This window comes from Notamacropus eugenii, chromosome 7, assembly GCF_028372415.1.
Source record: "Notamacropus eugenii isolate mMacEug1 chromosome 7, mMacEug1.pri_v2, whole genome shotgun sequence".
Classification (NCBI taxonomy): domain Eukaryota; kingdom Metazoa; phylum Chordata; class Mammalia; order Diprotodontia; family Macropodidae; genus Notamacropus; species Notamacropus eugenii.
The window spans coordinates 104,531,190-104,550,883 of record NC_092878.1 but is presented as its reverse complement, the minus strand read 5'-3'; the positions used below and the strand labels follow the sequence as shown (position 1 = coordinate 104,550,883).

The 19,694-nt window shown below is 36.7% G+C and overlaps 1 protein-coding gene across 3 annotated transcripts in view; it reads left to right on the top strand.

The window, feature by feature from the left end:
• Positions 1 to 19,694, top strand: part of PDLIM3 (PDZ and LIM domain 3) — a 56,920-nt gene that overhangs the window by 22,883 nt on the left and 14,343 nt on the right. For 2 of the 3 annotated variants that reach the window (XM_072622622.1, XM_072622624.1), the window contains exons 3-4: positions 876 to 960; positions 16,685 to 16,752. In XM_072622622.1, coding sequence (XP_072478723.1) covers positions 876 to 960; positions 16,685 to 16,752 — 153 coding nt within the window. Of the gene's footprint in view, positions 1 to 875; positions 961 to 16,031; positions 16,220 to 16,684; positions 16,753 to 19,694 lie in introns of all 3 variants that reach the window. The other variant, XM_072622623.1, reaches the window with a different exon arrangement.

Below are 19,694 nucleotides of genomic sequence, written 5' to 3'. Positions count from 1 at the left end.
AAAGGTTTGATTTTATCCTGTTGGCAATGGGAAGCAACTGAAGATCTTTTAGCAGGAATGAGATAATTTCAGAACTGAAATAATGAATATAATGTGGGCTTGAAGTCAGTCATGAAGACCTGAATTCAAATTCTATCTCTGACATTTATTAGCTGTGTGATCACAGGCAAGCCATTTAATTTTTCTAAGTCTACATGGCCTTGAAATTCTCCTCTGGCTATAAATGTATGATCCTATAACCTTGCCTTAGGAAAATTATTTTGATAGCTTTGCAGAGGATAAATTGGCAAAAACAGAGACAGAAGTAAGGAGACCAATGAAAAGGCTGTTAGAGTAGACCAAGAAAAATCTGATGAGGGTCTAGAGTGGTGGCCATTTGAGTACAGAAGATGATGTATGAAGTTAGACAAGCTCCAGAATGGATATGCCAGACCACTAAGCAGTAACTCATCTACCTGGCAAAAGGTTGAGTGCCCGTGAGTGGATTCAACTCCAGACCATAAACAATAAAACAATAGGAACAATATGGAGGCAGTATGTACATATCATTTCAGTGAATATTCAAGACTTACTCTTCTAGGTCTTTCTATACTCCCACACAACTTAAAATGCACAATTAGGAACTAGTTACCCCAGAATCTGCACGAGCCCCAAGGGAAATCTGAATACATTCCGGATGGCAGAAAACAGACATTGCATTATTTGTATTGGACTAAACAAGGTAAAGATATAGGGAAAATCATTTTTATTCAGTCTTTGAAGGCGATATTGTTAGTATTCAACTGTAGGGAAGAAAAAACTATCTAATCATTGGGTTAAAGGAGGAGATGTAACTTCTAAAAGCTTGAGGTTCAATTACTTTATTTTATTAACAGGGCAGAAACTCGCTTATGGTCTCCCCAAGTTTCAGAAGATGGGAAAGCACATCCTTTCAAAATCAACTTAGAATCTGAACCCCAGGTATGAACTATAGAGTAAATGATTCTGCTTTCTGCTCCCCTCACCATCCTACCTGGTTTTTTTGTATACTTTAAAATTAACATTATTCTTTTGCTATTAGTTTTCCAATTATCTTAAGTTCTTTCCTATAAACCACCTACACTAACACCTGATGACTGATTGTGAGTTTTAACCAACATTTGCATGCTTGAAAATGGGTTTTAAATTAAGCATAGTATAAGTATTTTGTCATTAACAGAGTCTATAGGTGTAGTCTACTTTCCTTGAAACTGTTTACCTTGTTCATGATATTGAATGAATGAAAATATTTCCCTTATACTTAAACCTTTCAAATGTTCCCTTCTGATCATATCTATTCACACTGCGGATTCCTTTGAAGTAGAATAAAACATCAGAAACCACCCCCATATCTCAACAAAAAAACTCTTGCTTCAATGTTTTGCTATAACATGGAATTGAGCTGGGTTCCTTGAAAGCCTTGCCAACAAGATTGCAAGTTCTGGAAGCTTCAACCAAACTGGAAGACTTTCAATTTGCAATGGCTATAGACTGCATCTGTAATCTTAGGATCAGCCCGGATAACTACAGAAATGTTCATCACCAGAAGGTCAGTCACTATGGCTATGGCAAATGCAAAAATACAAGTGGTCCAGTATTTGATGCAACATCCCTCTACTACTACAATAGCAAAAGCAGGAAAGGGCAACACAGAGTACTAAGAAAATCAGTTTTTCAAGTATACATGTGTATGTGTAAATATAGAGAGAGAAAGAGAAATGATAAACAGGTAGAGAGATAGAGAAATGACAGATGGATAGATAGGTAGGTAGATAGATAGATAGACAGACGGATGGATAGATAGATGTAATGGATAGTACTCCTCTGTGAGCTTTTTGTCCAATGACCAACAATTCAGCATGCAACTAGAAGAACCACATCAACACTGACATTCTTACTATAAATTAAATGAGAAGACAAAATGAAGTTGAGGCTATGCTTATAAATTCTCTTTGAAAACATCAATAAAAGAGGAGGGTGGAAACACTCGCCTTTGTAGAGATGATAAATGAAGCCTTGGAAGCAGATGAGAGCACAAGATCATAAACAGAGACTTGTAATATGCTTTCGAGGTCATCAGTTTACCAAAGGCAAGTGTAGGGAGAAGAGAGAAGACTCACAACAGAGCTTATAGTGCAGGATTTCCAACATGGGTTCCATAAACCTTTTTTTAAAAATGTATTTTGATAACTACATTTTAACATAATTGACTTTCTTAAACATTATGTTTCATTGTATACATTTTAAAACGTTATTTTAAGAAGGGGGGGGATCTGTAGGCTTCACTAGATTACCAAGAGCGTCCGTGACACAAAAAAGTGAAAAAATCATGGATTTGTTGAATTTGGTTTAATCATTTGCACAAAGACTACAAGTGGGTGGAAGTGTTTGGTCACCTAGCCTTACAATGTTTATTTGGGAGATAATCAAAAAGACCTCCATGAAGTTAGTTATAGTGTGAACACCAACATCTGTTGTAGAGAATGTCAAAGTAGAGAAAGTCTAAAAAAATCTTCAGGAGGTCTTCCAAGTCAAGTTGGTGTATACTTTGATATTTGTTAGGTATAAGATGAACATAGGCATAGAATAGAAAGGTACAAAAAATATGCTGGAGAATAAGGAATGACAAGAAGACAAAGGTTTATAGGCTACCAATGCTGGAATATCATGAATACTTTCCTCAGTGGTGGTTCCAGATGTGGCAAACACCAGACAACATCATAACCAAAAAGGACAAAATTAAATATATCTCGATGGGTAAGAAATGACTAATTAGTGATACAGGAGTAGTTTCAAGTATTTTATCTATGTTCTGTCAGATCACTGTCTAGAATCACAGGATCACAGATCTAGGACTAAAAGGGATCTGAGAGACCATTAGTTAGAACACAAGTGCAAACCAACACCAAAATAGAAGAAAAGTGAAAGTGTAGTGCATGAAACTATAACAGCCCCAAACCCATACATCCAAGCAAGTCTTTGATTAAAAAAAAGTGGGAAATAGACAAAGGTAAAAACATTAAATATTACTATCACCATGTCTTATGGAAGTTTAAACAATGCAAGAAAGAAGCCAAAATGAAATGAGAAGGACCTGAAACCACTCCAGCCAGCAAATACTTGATCTTGTTATCAAACAGAAAGATATGGCTCCCAAAGGCAGCACTGATTTATGAAACACACTCATTTGAGAAATATTATAGAAGAGGATAAAAAAAATCAAGCCTGGTATGATTTAACAATTGAAAACCAATAGAAGGGAAGTAAATGCAGAAAACTTGCAAAAAACTCAAACACTCCATTTCATCTCAAGAGCATTTATAAATGAAATTTGAAGGAGGTGACAAATAGGTGCAAAATGGAACAACACAGGACTGAAATATATTCTCAAAACTGAAGTCAATGGAACCACCATATTTGGACTCAGTACTTCATCCCCATCTAAGAAAGAAGAAATGTCACTTAAAAAGAGAAATTCATGAAGAAAGGTGTAACCAAATAAAATAGAGAAGAAATTCATACTGGAAGCAATATCTTTCAAAGCAATGCAATGGGATTTTTTTGAGTTGAGTGACAGGTGCCAAAAGAATGGGGGAGAACCATAGATGATATTATCACCCCCACAAAAAAGGCAAACATGAAAACATAAGCAACCACTGTAGGACATACCTTCTCATGACGCCAAAAATTTTTAAAGAATGAATCTATCAAAGGCATCCTTAATGAAAACATGATAGTGGAACAGGCTGGTTTTTGCAGATGATTTTCTACAGCAGAATTCTTCATAGTCACACAATTGGCTATAAAATGTAAAGAATACAAAATCTCATTGCATTTAGTGTTTGCTGATTTTTTAAAAAATCAATCTTTTTGATTCATGACAATAAAAGGCAGCCTTAAAGGACTCTTCTAACAGATGTTTCTCATCCATATATTAAGACTATACAAGATTCCTTGATAGGTGCAGTCACAGAGGTGATTTAGCAAACCTCTGATTATAAATATTGCATCCTAAAACACTGTCAGAGAATAGTCTGTGCAGACTCCAAATTCCCTAGGAATTCCCTATAGATGATGAGGTCTTCCAGGTAGTCCTGTTTGTGAATAACATACTGATTGCAATTAAGATCCAAGACACTATAAAGTTATTTCAGTGAAAGCCAGGGTCATTTAAAAAATTAAATATAGCAATCTATAAAAGAAAAACCAAGGATACCGACAATGCCTGCCTATTATCTTAACCTTAAGGTATAACTTGATGGACAGTCTATGGAATTATTTCATTAGTTTTTATTCCTTGGACAGGCACCATAGGTTCGTTACTTCCAAAAATTACACAGATTGACAACAAAGCGGGCTCAGAGTCGAAGAGGAAACCAAAAGATTGTATTTAGGAAGTTTGTTGTGTTTTCAACAAATACCACCTGCTCCCTGTCCAAACAAAAACATTTTCAATCATAATATTCTCTGAGGGATTCCATCTGGCTACAAAATTTAGAATACCATTATCCCATAAGAATTAAAATTGTGGGTTATCTAAGGGCAATGGAGAGACATGTGATGAGTGTTAAGTCAGCTATGGCTTATTATTAATGATCATTGATGCACAAAAAAGTGTTGTTCATTCATGGCTTACACTTCATGACCCCATTTGGGGTTTTCTTGGCAAAGATACTGAAGTGGTTTGTCATTTCCCTCTCCAGCTCATTTTATAGATGAGGAAACTGAGGCCAACAGGGCTAAATGACTTGCCCAGGGTCACATAGTTAGCAAGTATCTGGGACCAGATTTGAACTTAGGAAGGTGAGTCTTTCTGACTCCAGGCCTAGCACTCTCTCCACTGAGCCACCTTGTAAAATACAGCAGCAAAGAAAAGCATGATTAGAAAAAGTGTTGGGTTGGACACAGACTTATACTGAAGAAGAAGATATAGACCTTTCTAGTGCTGTGCTGGTATCAAAGAAATGTTCAAAGGCCCCAGCAAGGCCTTCAGTTGGGTAGAGCCTCTTGGGAGGACTTACAAGAAAACATGGGCAACAACCACATGGGCATCGGTCACTTTCCATCTGTACCAGTGGAAGGAATACCCTCCTAGAGTCACTGAAGTAACAAAGTAAGTTTAAAAAAATATTAGAGCAAACCATCTAAATAGGAAGCAGATATCTATCTTTCCTTTCTGACCTAACTATATGTATTTTACCATGTGATACCAGAATGGAACTTATAGCCACAAAACTCTTCCGGCTAAGAAGTCATCATGTCTACATGTAGCTATTTGTATTTTTTAAATTTATCTGGATTTTTAAGTCATCTTTAGTTCAATTTCACAAACATTTATTGACTGTTTATGGTACACCAGGTTGTTGTCCTAAGCTTACGAAAAGCAAACTAAAAGAACCTTTGCCTCAGTGGGCTTCTACTCTGGTAGGAGATAAAACACATATAAGGTGTGAATCTTCTAAAGAAAAAAAGGAAAAAATATCAAATCTACAATTTCATTATGGAGTTTTTCATCAGATATGAAGTGCAAACATGTAGAGATCTCCAACCAGCTTCTCATTTCTCTTATTTCTTTGTAACTCTCATTCCAGGAATTTGTAGAGTTAACTTAGCTGCAGATGCCAGTAAACATAGTTATAAAAATGACATTCTGCTCCCTTCTGTGCAATTGAATTATAAAAAACAAAGAATTTTCCTTTAAATTTACTCTTGCTAAATTGGATAAATGAGTCAAATAATCTTATCTGAATATTTCAGTACAGAACTGCCATAACCAAGTGAAATGAACCCAAATCTTGCTTGTAGCATTCTATATAAATCACATTAAAAAAGATTTTCTGAACCAGCCCTTCTCATGCTAGAAAGAAGGGTATAAATATTACATATTTTTTTCTGAAATGATCTCAAAAGGCGTCAGGTGCTTTCAAAAACTGTATAGATTAGCATGTCAGGCTTAGAGACAAGAAGTGTTGGGTTCAAATATTACCTTGTCATCTAACAGCCCTGGTGACCCTGGGAAAGTCACTTCACTATCCTGAGTTTGAGAAAACTCTCTAGGATATACCTGCTAAATCAAACAGAGTTCCCTGCACTGACTATAAAAACAAACAAACAAAAAGGCTTTTATCACAAGGAAATTGATATGGGGGAGGGGGGGAGCAGTAAATGTATACAGATATTCCAGTTCAATCCTCTTTCTTTGCAGGGCAAATCTTTTAAGATTCAATAACTTCCTTTTCTTTAATTGTCAGACAAAAGCCAGGCTTTGCCTGATCAGAATAGGCAAATTGCTATCTGTGCTGTGAGATCTGGGGGAACTAAGGAGTCTAATCTCAATAAGGGGCAGATGCCCGAAATGTCTCTCTTAAACTTTTACTCTTGAGGCTTTAGCCTAGGTTTAAAAGCAAATTCCCCTGGGAGCGATAACTGTTGCAGTCAAGTGTTACAGTGGATAGAGTTCTGGGCTTGAAATCAGGAAGACTCATCTTCATGAGTTCAAACCTGGCCTCAGATATCTCCTAGTTGTGTGATCTTGGGAAAGTCACTTCACCCTGTTAGCCTCAGTTTCCTCATCTGTAAAATGAGCTGAAGAAGGAAATGGCAAGCCACTGTAGTATCTTTGCCCAGAAAACCCCAAATGGAGTAAAAAAAAGTCAGAAATGAAGCAACACTTTTTGCTTAATCATTTATTTCTTAGTGCTAATGGGTCTATCCTATCTTTTCCTAATAATAGGTTTTTATATAATGGAGTAAGAAACCATTAAGAGGAGTGCCCCTGAGATGAGGGAGGGGCAGAAAATAGAATGGTCTCCCAAAAGGAGGCTGAAAGTGCTGAGAAGAAACTTTGACCAGTTTGCAATTTTGGGAGGGGGCTGGTGCTGGCCATGAAATGTTCTAATTGCCCCCCCAACCCATCCCCCAAAATCAGTGATGTTGTTTGTTAAAATAGAATAGGTCTCAGTTATTCTTAAACCAGCCTATTGTTCTACTTTTTTTTTTCATATTTTTGTTAGACATTGAAGAAAGAGCCTTTTCTAAAAGAGATGCAAGAACAGACTAATCTTTGATAAACAAAGGTGTGTCAGGATCAAAGGTGAAGGTCATTACAATGAGCAGTTTAACTGGCCCTTGTGGAACTAGGTCCTCCTGGGTTTCTGGTCTTGGTCACATTTTAAGTCAATCACTTAAATGTCTCTGACTTCTTTAAACCAAGTGAACAAGGACTAATTTGGTAAAAATCTTGAGCATGTAGTATGTTGGACTATACTTAATAAATTTCCAATCCTTACAATTTTTAAAATCTTTCCAAACTCAAATTTTTCACAGTACATTTGCCTAGACTTCTTTGTTTTCATCTTGTATCTGAGCGATTTTCTCCCTTCTTACCACATTTAAATTTTGAGTTCCTTAAAGTCAGTGCTACTTAGTTTGTTCATTTTTTGTATCTCTAACACTTCTGAACATCATAGATCTAGGGCTAAGAGGGAACTTAGAGGATGCTTAATCCCTCCATTCAAGTATCTTCAGTCATGTCTGGCTCTTCATGACCCCCATTTTGGTTTTTCTTGGCAAAAATACTAAAGAGTGTTTACCATTTCCTTCTCCAGCTCATTTTATAGATGAGGAAACTGAGGCAAACAGGGTTAAGTGACTTGCCCAGGGTCACACCAGTGGCCAGTAAGTGTCTGAGGCCTTATTTGAATTCAGAAAGAAGACTCTTCCTAATTTCAAGGCCAGCACTCAATCCATTGGGCCACCTAGCTATCCCTAGTCACCTAGCTGCTCCTAGTTAGACTCAAATTGTTAATGGATGAATGTCAACATAACAGGAGATCTCTAAAGGAGTAACCCTCCCTACTGTCCAAATAAGTAGACTTAGTAAGCCCTAAGAATTGAGCTTACCTTACTGAGGTAAGCCCTGACCTGCTGTTGACATGCTTATACCTGAGATGTTCCTGCTGCCCCTTCAACCACTGCCATAAACCTAGCCCTAAAGAATAAAAATTTCTGGAGGCCTCTCCATTCTCAGACCAACTGTGATAAAAGCAGGTTTTCATCCAATAGGACAAACATTAATTAAACGCCTACTTTGTTCAATCTGTGCTTGGATCCATACTGTTTAACATTCTTGTCAGTGACTTGGATGAAGACACTGATGACAGATATGCTCATCAAAGTTACAGATGATACAAAGCTGGGAGGAACAACTCCTCCTAGATGAAAGGTCTACAATCCAAATAGATCTTGACAGATTGGAGCATTGGGATAAAACTAATGGACTAGAGTTCATTAGGTGTTGTCTGGATCATGGGTACCAAAAATCATATTCACTAGAACAAGATGGAGAGACTTTGATGGAAAACAATTGTTCTAAAAAATTATGGGGATTTTCATGGACTGCGAGAGCATTATGTGTCAGCAACATGAAGTGGCAATCCAAAAAGCTAATACAATCCTGAGCTGTTTTAAGGGGTCTGGTTTCTTAGAACAGAAGGGTGAAAACCCCACTCTATAGTACCATGCTCACACTTCATCTAGAATGCTGTGTTCAGCTCTGGGCATCACAAAATGGTTTCAGGAGGATATTGATAAGTTAGAAAGCACTGGGAAGGCTAATCAGGGCGGTGAAAAACTTGAGTCCATGACAAGTGATAATCTGTTGAAGGATCTGGACATGTTTAAGAATAACAGAAGACTCAAGGAGGACATGATAGTTTTCTCTAATTGTCAGAAAGAGTGTAATGTTGAAGATAGGTTAGATTTGTTCTATTTGACCCCAGAGGCAGAACCAAGAAAAACAGATGTTAAATTTAGGCTTGATGTCAGCAAAAAACTTTCTAAAAATTAGAGCTGTCCAAGCATGAAATGAACTAGGTCAAGAGGTGGTGAGCACCCCTTCTCAGGGAGTTTTCAAGCAGAGGTTGGACAATCATTGTCAGGTATGTTATTATGGAAGTTCTTTTCATGTATAGGTTACTCTAGATGGCTCCTGAGGTTCCTTTGGATGCTCTCACTTTGTGGAGATCTAAATCCCTCATTTTATAGATGAAGAAAGAAACTGAGACTCAGGGAGGGTAAGGTCATATCCATAGGTAGTAAAGTTTCAAAGATAGGACTTGAACTTGGACCTTTTGACTTTAAAACTAATGGTTTTTATACTGTGCCAAACTGCCTCCATAGAGCAGGTATTTAATAAATAATGCTTGTTTAATGAATTTGAATTATTATGTAAGATATCTTACCAATTTACCATGCCTTAGATGACACACTTGACAAACAGAATTGCTATTTTCCTAAAGCTATGCTGCAAGCTCGTGAGTAATAATCCAGGGTCCCCAAATCAAGGTTCTACCCAGTAGACGCTGCTGCCCGTTTATTTTTAAGATACATATTTGTAGTCAAAAGAATGTGATCGATGGTTGTTAAATTTGATTGTCATTGGTTAAAAAAATCATCATCTTCATCTAGACAACAAGTAATTGTATTCTTGAATATGAATTGCATCCTTGTGCCTTCCATCACTACTGACAAAGCAGGTTACAGCTCCCTGGCTCTGAGACTCCATAGTGAGCATTCCATTTTCTCTTTGGTCAGTTCCACTGCCTAGCTAAACACAAAGCCCATATATAGGCCAGACCTAGATAAGTCCTCCCCAATGTCTGAATCACTGGGCTTTGTAAGCCCTAGGAATTCAGCCCTCCCTTTAACCAGGGCCAAGCCTTGTCTTGCTTTTAACATATTTATAACCGAAAAGTCCCTACTCCCTTCTTAACCACTGCCACAAACCTAACACTGAAGAAGTAAATTTCTCCAGACCTCATCATGCTCAGACCAACTAGAGTAATAGGAGTTTTTCAACCAATTAGTCAAGCATCAATTAAATGCCGACTTTTTACAAGGTCCCCTGTGATGAAGTTATGGGAAGACTTATAAGAGGATGAGCAGTTATAGATGGGTCATTATTATGCATCACTGAAGATAATATCCAAATTGATGAGATCCAGATTCATTTGAGTACATACAAGGGACATAAAGTCCCAGAGGATTCATTAATTAAGGCATTTCTACACAGATAAGAATACCTATTTTTGAATACTCCAAATCATATACAATTCTCAGTTCTTAAGTGGGAATAAAATGTTCTAGAATGGAACTCCAACCTATCCAGAAATGGCTCCCTGACTTCTGGCAGCATCACCAAAATTCTGGTACACTATTAGGCTATGGGGTGGTGTAGTGGAGAGAGCATCAGTCCTACAGCCAGGAAGACTTGAGTTCAAATCTGGCCTCAGATACTAGCTATGTGACCCTGAGCAACTCACTTAACACTGTTTGCCTTAGTGCCTTCATCTGTAAAATGAGCTGGAGAAAGAAACAACAAATTAATTTCAGTATCTTTGCCAAGAAAACCCCAAATGGGATCATGAAGAGTCAGATATGACTGAAAATAACTAAACAACAACATTAGGCAAGACATAACCCTAATATGATTCAGCTTATTTCTCTAATTATGACCACTTTTCTTACCCTGTAGATTAACTCATTGTAAAGAGACTCAAATAAAGTAGGAATGTTAAAAATAGAAAAGTGCATTAATTATCTTTCTTTCATAACATTATAGCCCTACAATAATCAGAGAGATATAATGTCAAGCATATCTAAGACTTAACATCAGTGGTAAAAATGTATTTTAAGCAGACTCAAAATCTTGAAGTTGAAGGAGACCTTCTAAAGTCATTTAGTTCAACCTCCAACTTAATGAGAAATTCTGTCTAAGAATCCTTGAACATAACAATGTTCATTTTCTAAAGAAGGACATTAATAATAGAGCCAAAGAATTCTGTCCTCTTTCCTCTACACTCACATGTCCTTAAATCAAATAGTACTGTTCACAACGTTAGATGTCATTTGAGTGTCAGGAATGCCTATTTTAAAAGTATGGGAAAGACACTTTTTAGGCACCAAAGCCACTATTAATTTTGATCCAAGATCAAATGACAAGAGGCCTTAACAGTATCAAGAGGAAAACTCATTCATTTATTGGAAGATGATTGCTTAGCAGAGTGCCTGGCACACAATAGGTACTTAATAATTGCTAGGTGATACACGGACTGACTGAAAATAAAGCCACGACTATACATGGAAAATGAAATGAAGAACTAAAGCAATTTACCTGAAAAAATCCAACAGAAAGAATCTTTCATTTGAAATACCACGATAATTTAGGAGTAAACATAATACAAGTATCAACATCTACCTTTCCATCATTGCACACCAAAGAAGAGCAGTGAGAGAAGATGGCTTGGGAACATTCCTAAATATCAAAATGGACAGTAGCTTCCATAACATGATCTAAGTCAATATTTCATCAGCCTTCTCTAGTTCAGTTGTTTAAGATCAGCATCATATGCTCTCATAGTCAACCCCAAACCAATTTTCATCACCCATGCATTAAGTCAAACAGATTATTTGGGTTGGAATTATTGGGTCATGCCAATTAAAAGTGGGTAACAATGGCGGATTCTTCTGCCAAATTTGCTCTAGGATGTTACTTAAGTGTTGCATTCTCTCCAACACCAACAGTCTCCTCTGCTTGGGAAATAAAAGAAAGACTGTGTTTGGGATGATATTTTATTAGCTCTCCTTTTTGTTTCATGATTTAGTATTTGGAAATTCCAAAATAAAGTAAAAACTCATGGGCTGCTGCCAGGAAATTTAAGAACAACTTGAAAAGCTTGGTTCAGGCTGGACAAACACAAGAGCTGGACTATCTTTCCTGCTGTATGCTTTGCTGTTGACATTTTGTGTTACTAATATTTTCCAGGATAAAAGGTATTGAATTGTAACTAACTATAACATTATATTACACAATTAGTTTAACTACAGGATGAATTTTTTTGTGTGCCTTTTCATTATGAAAGGCAGGGTGTTAGCTAGAAACAGTGCTAGACTTAGATTTAGGAGATCTGGGTTCAGATCTAGTCATTTGACCCTAGCCAGTTTACTTAACATCTCCAACCTTCACTCCTTCATCTGTATAACATGAAGATATCAATAGTACCTACCTCACCAAGTACTTTAAGTCTTATCTGAGGGCTGGTTATTTGTCAATAATAAAGTGAAAAGTAATCAGAATGGTGACCCTCTATGCTGAATTCTTCTGTTTTGCCATTATCTAGACTCTTCAAGATGCCCTTTGGATAATTCCAGCCCACTTTTGTCAGGAAGCAATGCTCTTAAATATTTCTTTCCAGCAAATAGTTACTCCTTGGGAAATATCTAATTTTAAACACTGATGTTTCAAGTGCAAATTATTTCATAAATTTTAAGGCATAAGTAGGAAAATGAGTGACTATAAAACTTCTTTGTCTTAGCCCTTTGTAGTATATATGTATATATATGTATATGTATATACATATACATATACATACATACAAATATAGATATAGATGATGTAGATATAGATATTAAAAATGAAAAGACTGTTCTCAGAGGGCCAGCCTGGGGCTAGCCAATTTCTGCACCTTGGTTGGTGACTCTCCCTAAGCAGCTTACGAAATCATAGACTGATAGCATTACAAGTAGCCATAGAGACGATCATGTCTAGCCTTATCTTACAGATGAGGAAACTGAGACCCTGAAAGACAAAATGATTTGACCAAGTCACAGGTGATAAGTGGCAAGGTAGGACTAGAAAGAACCAGGTCGCTTGTATTCCATTCTCGAATTTCAATGCTCTTTCCTTGAAACTGTTCATGTTGTCCAAGCTTTAATCTTTTTTATTAATCAATTTAGCATACTAAATAGAAGGCTGACCTTGGAATCCTAAAGACCTAGGTTCAAACACTTCTGAAAGCTGTTAGTTCATGGGCTGGTCACTTAATATCCCAGTTGCCTAGGCAACTCTGTAAGACTTCAAGTTAGAGAGAGTTCCAAATTTATATTAGTCGGAGGAGTTTCTATACTAGTGAGACCACAGGCTCAAGTATTTATGTAATTATAAAATTAATCTTTAATTTTTTATTTTCATTTTGTTTGAATTTAATTTTAAAAATAAAATTAAAATTAAAAAAATAAAATTTTAATTATTTATCATTAATTCTCAGACTTTCCTTTTAAAGAGTCTTCCACTCCAATAAATTATGCATCTACCTATGATTTTTAAAAAATTTGTCTGGAGGCAGTGTGGTACAATGGAAAGATAGAACCTTTTCTCTAGAAAACCCAAGAATCAGAGGATCTGTATTCAAATCCCACTATCACTTCCTTTGTAACCTTGAAAAACCTGACCTCTCTGGGTCTGTTTCTTCATAAGGATATGGGAATAGATGGTCTCTGAGGTCTCTTCTAACTCTGGATCTATTACCCCTATGAGCTATGGTTTCATTTGGGGGGGGGGCACTCCCAGTAAGTAAATTCTCTCCTAGATGGAATTAACCAAGTTTTCAGTCAAGTAAGTCTTAGAAAATTGCTTAAAGTGGTTAAAGCCTAGGGTCCTACAGCCAAGATATACCATTTAATTTTCAGACTAAGGAGAATGAAGAAATGAATTTCATTTTTTTCTTAGTAATCAGTGCAGTTCCATGAGTTGATGAGGACGAGAATGTAACTCATGCCTATGCACAGATCACAGATTTAGAGCTAGAATAGAACCTAAAAGTCATCAAGTCTACCTCCCTTCATTTTATAGCTAAGGACAATGAGGTACAAAGGTTAAGTGACTTGACCAGAGTAATACATAGCAAGTGTCTGAGGCAGGATTTGAACCCAGGCTTTCATGATTCCAAGCCCAACATTCTATCTACTACTTCATAATGCCTCTTACATGGGCAGAGTGGAGTGGAGGATGAGTTCTTTGGTGTTGAATGTGTTGAACAATTTTATGCTCACTATTGGGACTCAGAAACTGCCTTAAGCTACATCTAGTTATTCATCTGCATTAATGATTTAATGTAGTGTTATCACAGTACAATAAGAGGTTTGGCCTTGGAGTCAGAAAAAAATGAGTTGAAGTTCTGGCTCCAACACCCACTCATCATGTGACTCTGGACAAATCACCTAACCTCTCAGTGGCCCCAGACAACTCTCCAAGACTAAAAATTGCCTCACAGTTACCAGTCTCCACTGCGGAAGGCAGTCACCTCACTGGAAGCTCTGTGCCTAGTTGAATTAATAGGTACAGACCAAAAAGAAAAGTTCAAGTCACCATACTAGATCATAGGGAGACAAAATCAGAAGCAAAAAATAGTTCATTCCAAGTCCTCAAAGAGGTTTAACTTAAAACTGAACTCCCCACTGTATTGAGTTAGTTACTGGAATCATGAAACTGGCCTCCTAAATATACAGAAAGTATCTTGTCAAGATGTGCAGGGGACATTCAGAAATAGCCAACTCTGTTCTTATCCCTCTTCTCAGGGTTACATCCATGGCATTTTCAGAGCTAGCAGAGTTTAGCTCAGGGAAGGGAACCTCTCATTTCCAGTAGATAGTCACCATCCCACCCACAGCTGTCTGAAAGTCTGGGAGTTTTCAGAGCCTCCCACAGCAAAAGGGAGAATGCAACTTGCTTAAGAGTTCCACTGCAGCTTAATGTGACAGTAAAGTAACTTTTCTCCCATGATAAAATGTCCCACTTTGAATCAATCACATATTTTTTCCAAATATTTGTCAGACTTCTACAACTCTTTGCAACATAAAATCAGCACAGAAGTAGATTTAGTTACTGTTCATTTAAAATGTATGAATGAAAATATTTTTGTAAAGATTTATCTTGTTAATTTTGCCAGAATGGGAAGATTTAGTCATGGGAACTGGCCCCCCTCCAGCGTAGCATTCCCTTTGGGTTTAATGATTTCCTTGTCTGAAGGAAAATAACAACAATATGGCTCTCAAAGGAAAAAAGAATAAGCCCCCACAAATCAAACTACTCCTTTGAGAAAATGATTCCAACTCAAAGCCCAATTATGGAATTGTCAAAGCAAGACCCATCTGTTTCTTTGTTTAAAGACTGATGCATTGTGGGAAACTCCCTCAGTAATGTGGCAAAGTCACAGCTATCTCTGAAATACAGTCCTTCAGGCACTACAATAGAAGTGCAGTATTTCTCAAAAAATGTTCCAAGGTAGAGCCAAAAGGCAAAGCAGCTTTAAAAAGGGAGCACAGGAAACTATAATTTCCTTAGGCGTAAGAACAGAGGGCTGTTGTTGAGACATTAATTTAGATTTTCCCATTTCTCTCCACCTTCACCTCCAACTTAACACCACTAGAGGAAATATCAATTATTTTGAATTAAGAATTTGAATTTATTCTATTAAGTGTCCAGGAAGCTGAGTCTTCTTATTTCGAATAAGGCATTTAATGAATTTAAATGGTTCATAATTAATGATAGTTTAGAGAATCATAAAGCTAGAGCTAGAAAGGGGCTTAGTAGGTCCAATGCTTTATACAAATGAGGAAACTGAGACCCAGAGTTGACTAACCTTGGGACACATGGATAGAGTCAGAGCCAGAATTCCAACCAAATACTCAGACTCTAAATCCAACAATTTTTTTCCTGCCTAAATTGGTTTAAAAAAATACTTCAGTTTCTGCCAGTTGGTTTTCCATGAGTTAAGTGGCTTGACACTGGGTTTTTACATATAAGAGTGATCATGGGGTCTAGGACACATTGCCCTTTCTGACAGCAAATTATTCACGCAGAATTTCCTTAGAATTGTACATATGAAAAAAGTTCAACACAGCACCTGAATGATTTTTGTACCCACATCACTTCTTTTGTCCTCTAGCCATTAGGTGTCTAAGTGACACTGGATTTTTCCATTTACCAGATGAAATTCTATGGAAAATTACAGAATCTTTTGATACCTAGTTGTTTCTTGAATCAGTCCATGAATGCTATAGTGAATATTAAAGATGCCAAGATTAACAAGCATGGGGCTAATCAATTTTTTGCACATTAACTGCTTCTTTATGTATCTGTGGCTCTGTGTATTTTGTCTGCCCAACACGTACAGGAATTCAAGCCTATTGGTACCGCTCACAACAGAAGGGCACAGCCTTTTGTTGCCGCAGCAAATATCGATGACAAAAGGCAAGTAGTGAGCTCCTCCTATAATTCTCCAATTGGGCTCTACTCCTCAGGCAATATTCAAGATGCACTGCATGGACAGCTACGGGGTCTTATTCCTAGCTCACCTCAAAGGTAAGTATTGACTCAGCTTCTGTCCATGATGTTTTTGATGGTGACATTACTGTTTCGTTTGCACCTAAAAGTCCAGCTCTTGATGTTTGATTTTTTTTCTTTTCCTGAAGAAGACATATCAGATCAGATACTTGAATAGATATTCTTCCTGAAAAAGTCAGGTCAGATCAGATACTTGAATACATATTCGTCCAAAGCACTGCTCTGTTGTTCAGGTGGCCAATGCAACTGTACCCATGAACATCTGAATGGGATGAAGAAACGGCAGCGAGACCATCATCCTTCCCACAGTCATAACAAATTCACAATTTCTCTTCAGTATTTATAATTTTAATAGCAGATAGGTATTTCAAGCATACAGTTTCGGAGATAATAGATAATATTTGTGTTTACTTGATTGCATCTTAAAATTAATTTTTGTTGATTTTGTTTGTGGTGTTGTATTTTAATCCTTTGTTTTTACAGGATGCGAACTACTTCGAACACAAGCACAATACTCGGCCCAAACCTTTCATACTCCCAGGCCGAAGCAGGTCATAAGCTTTACCAGTGTGCACTAGCGAATGCATGCTTATTTTAACGAATTCTTACTAATTACCAAGAAGTGTGAATTTAGGATGTCTGATATTGCCTTTGAGTGACATGGGCTCATTTTTAAGCTTATTTAAAGGGGAAAAAATGCTTGCTTTAAAAACTAGCATAACCTCCCATTTCAAAAGTCAATACTGACATTTATGAAGCTGTGAAATTTACAGCTATCAACATAGATATTTTTAACTAATGCACTTGTTCATTTGGAGACTGTATCCAGAATACTTTGACCTTCTGAGTCATACAATATGCATGGCACTAGGGCAGCAAAGCCTAGCCAAAAACGAAAAGAGAAACATCTCTGAAAGTTGTAAGAAGTCAGGTAGTATTCAGTAAGAAGGACTTTTGTACCATTATAAATATAAGCCCACCAATTTCCAAACCTTCTAACCATATCACCTCAATCCCTAATTCTTACAGGCACACGCACCTCAAGGGAGGCCTTTGGCACAGGCCTACCAACTCTAGCACCTGCTTTAGAAAGCTATCTTCTGGATCATCTAAGCAACCACAATGCTTTGCACATTTTAATACATATCTAATTAGTGTTTGCAATGGATTGCTGAACTGAAAAGTAGATGGTAGGAGAGGCTCAAGACAAGGAATAGTGAAATGATTAGGGGCATATACTTCTAAGTAATTGGATTGGAATTAGAAGAAATGGTAAAGTGATTTTGACATTAGCAGGACTGGCTGAATGCCTTGACAGAGATGTCTATCAAACAGTGAAATGGACTGTCTACAGCTGATACAGTCTTTTCAAACTATATCCAAAATGGAAACCAACAGCTCCTATGTTAAGACCTTGAGAAGCATGACTCTCATGGTCTAGTCTCTTTCCTCTCAATTGCTTTACCAAGCAGCCAGAAATAGGTCTTAAGTAGTCTTGACTGGTTCCATGATACCATGGAACCTCTGTGACTACTGTCAGGGACCCACTACCTCCTCAAAGAGGAAGATGGATTTTTCCAACCCAGGTTAAAACACCACTGAGGGAAAGAGGATAGAAATGATCTATTCTAGGCAAATGAAATTGGAGAGACCCTAATGCAGTGACTGTGGAGAATAGGACCCATTGTCTTCTCCCCATGCTTTCTCAATTTTCCTGATTCCCCGTTTGTCTTCACCATTCTTCTTTGTCCCCTTTCCTCTGTCTCCCTGTTTCCTGAACTCACTTCTGCCAAGCCCTTTTCCATATCTGGTTGTTCTCCCTTCTCCCTACCCATCCCTATAGATGACAACTAATATAATTCATTAAAATAGAAACATAGTACATTTAAATCAGTCTTCCAACAACATGGTAGTGGTTCTGTAGTAAAAAGAGCATAGACTAAGTGTGTCCTCTCAGCTCTGTTACTTATGACCTGGGTGACCTTGGGCAAGACATTTGGCCTGTATCTGACTCAGCTTCCTCATCAGTAAAATAAAAGAACTGGAGTAGATGATCTTTGAGGCAGCTGGGTGGTGCAGTGGTTAGCATACTGCACCTGGAGACAAGAGGACCTGAGTTCAAATTTTGCAGCAGGCCTCTTACTAGCTGTATGTCCCTGGGCGAATCACTTAACTTCAGTCTGCCTCAGTTAACTCATCTGACAAATGTGAATAATCATATCAAATTCCCAAGATTTTTGTGAGGATAAAATGAGGTAATACTTGTAAAATATTTTGGAAAACTTAAAACAGTATATAATGTTAGTTATTATTATTATTAACTTCTCAGTCTATGATCCTCTGAGTTTCCTTAATTTATTTGTCAAGACTCGTTTATTGGATTTATTTTGAAGTTAGCATAACCGATAGCCCATTAAAATGAAACATAACTTTGCTATGGTTGCATAATACCATGCCCTTATTAAATGCCTATGCACATTTAGCTTTATTAAGGTAATAGACTCAAGAAATTCATCATGGATGTGCCCCCCATCTTGTACTTTATTTTAAACATTAAACTAAGCAATTGTATAAATTTCACATTCTCACATTTCTACAGTTACAAGGTTGTAATCCTCACAAATATCTCATCTGTCCTTAGTTCTCTCCCCAGGTTTAAATTATAGGTACTTCTCTGTGACTATAATAAATTGTATTTTGCTGTTTCTTATGGTTTAATGCTTTTTCCCATAATCTACAAATTAAATTTCCATAGCATATACTAAAGATATGCTACAGACTAATATATGTAGTAGCATATGCTAATATGATCAATTAAATTCCATACAAAGCAATGTTTCAACTTTTGTAATTTATCATATATAATTTATAAGAATACACTATAAATACCAGCTATTATAAAACATTGACCTTATTATATTATTATATGATATCACATGAATTAATTAATGGTGAGAATTATTATATTACAATTTTAATATCATATAGTATCTGGTATTTATCCTGCTTTAATGTATTGAATTTCATGCAATTTTCACAATAATTCTGTGAAGCAAATCCTACTGGAATTATTATGCCATTTTACAGGTGATGAAATTGAGTGTTAGGAAAATTAAGTGACTTTCTGATGGTCACAAAGCTGAGTGTCCATAGTGGTATTCAAACCCATTTTGCTCCTAAGTTCAGAACTCTTTTTCCTAGTCCATACTGCTTCTTATATCCTTAGGTCCTCAATCCAAGAATATCTAAGACTATCTCTACATGAACCAATCAATTTTTAAAATGATCCTGTAGGTTCTCCCCATCCCAACAATTCTCCCATTCTTTGTATATAGACACATATATGTAGACATATACACATACAGAGATATATAACACAATATATATTTCCATATTATATTTATATTACATGTTATATTGATATATTACCTATTTAATATATTTTATATAAAGGTTATATATTAAATAGATAATATCTTATATTTATATAAAC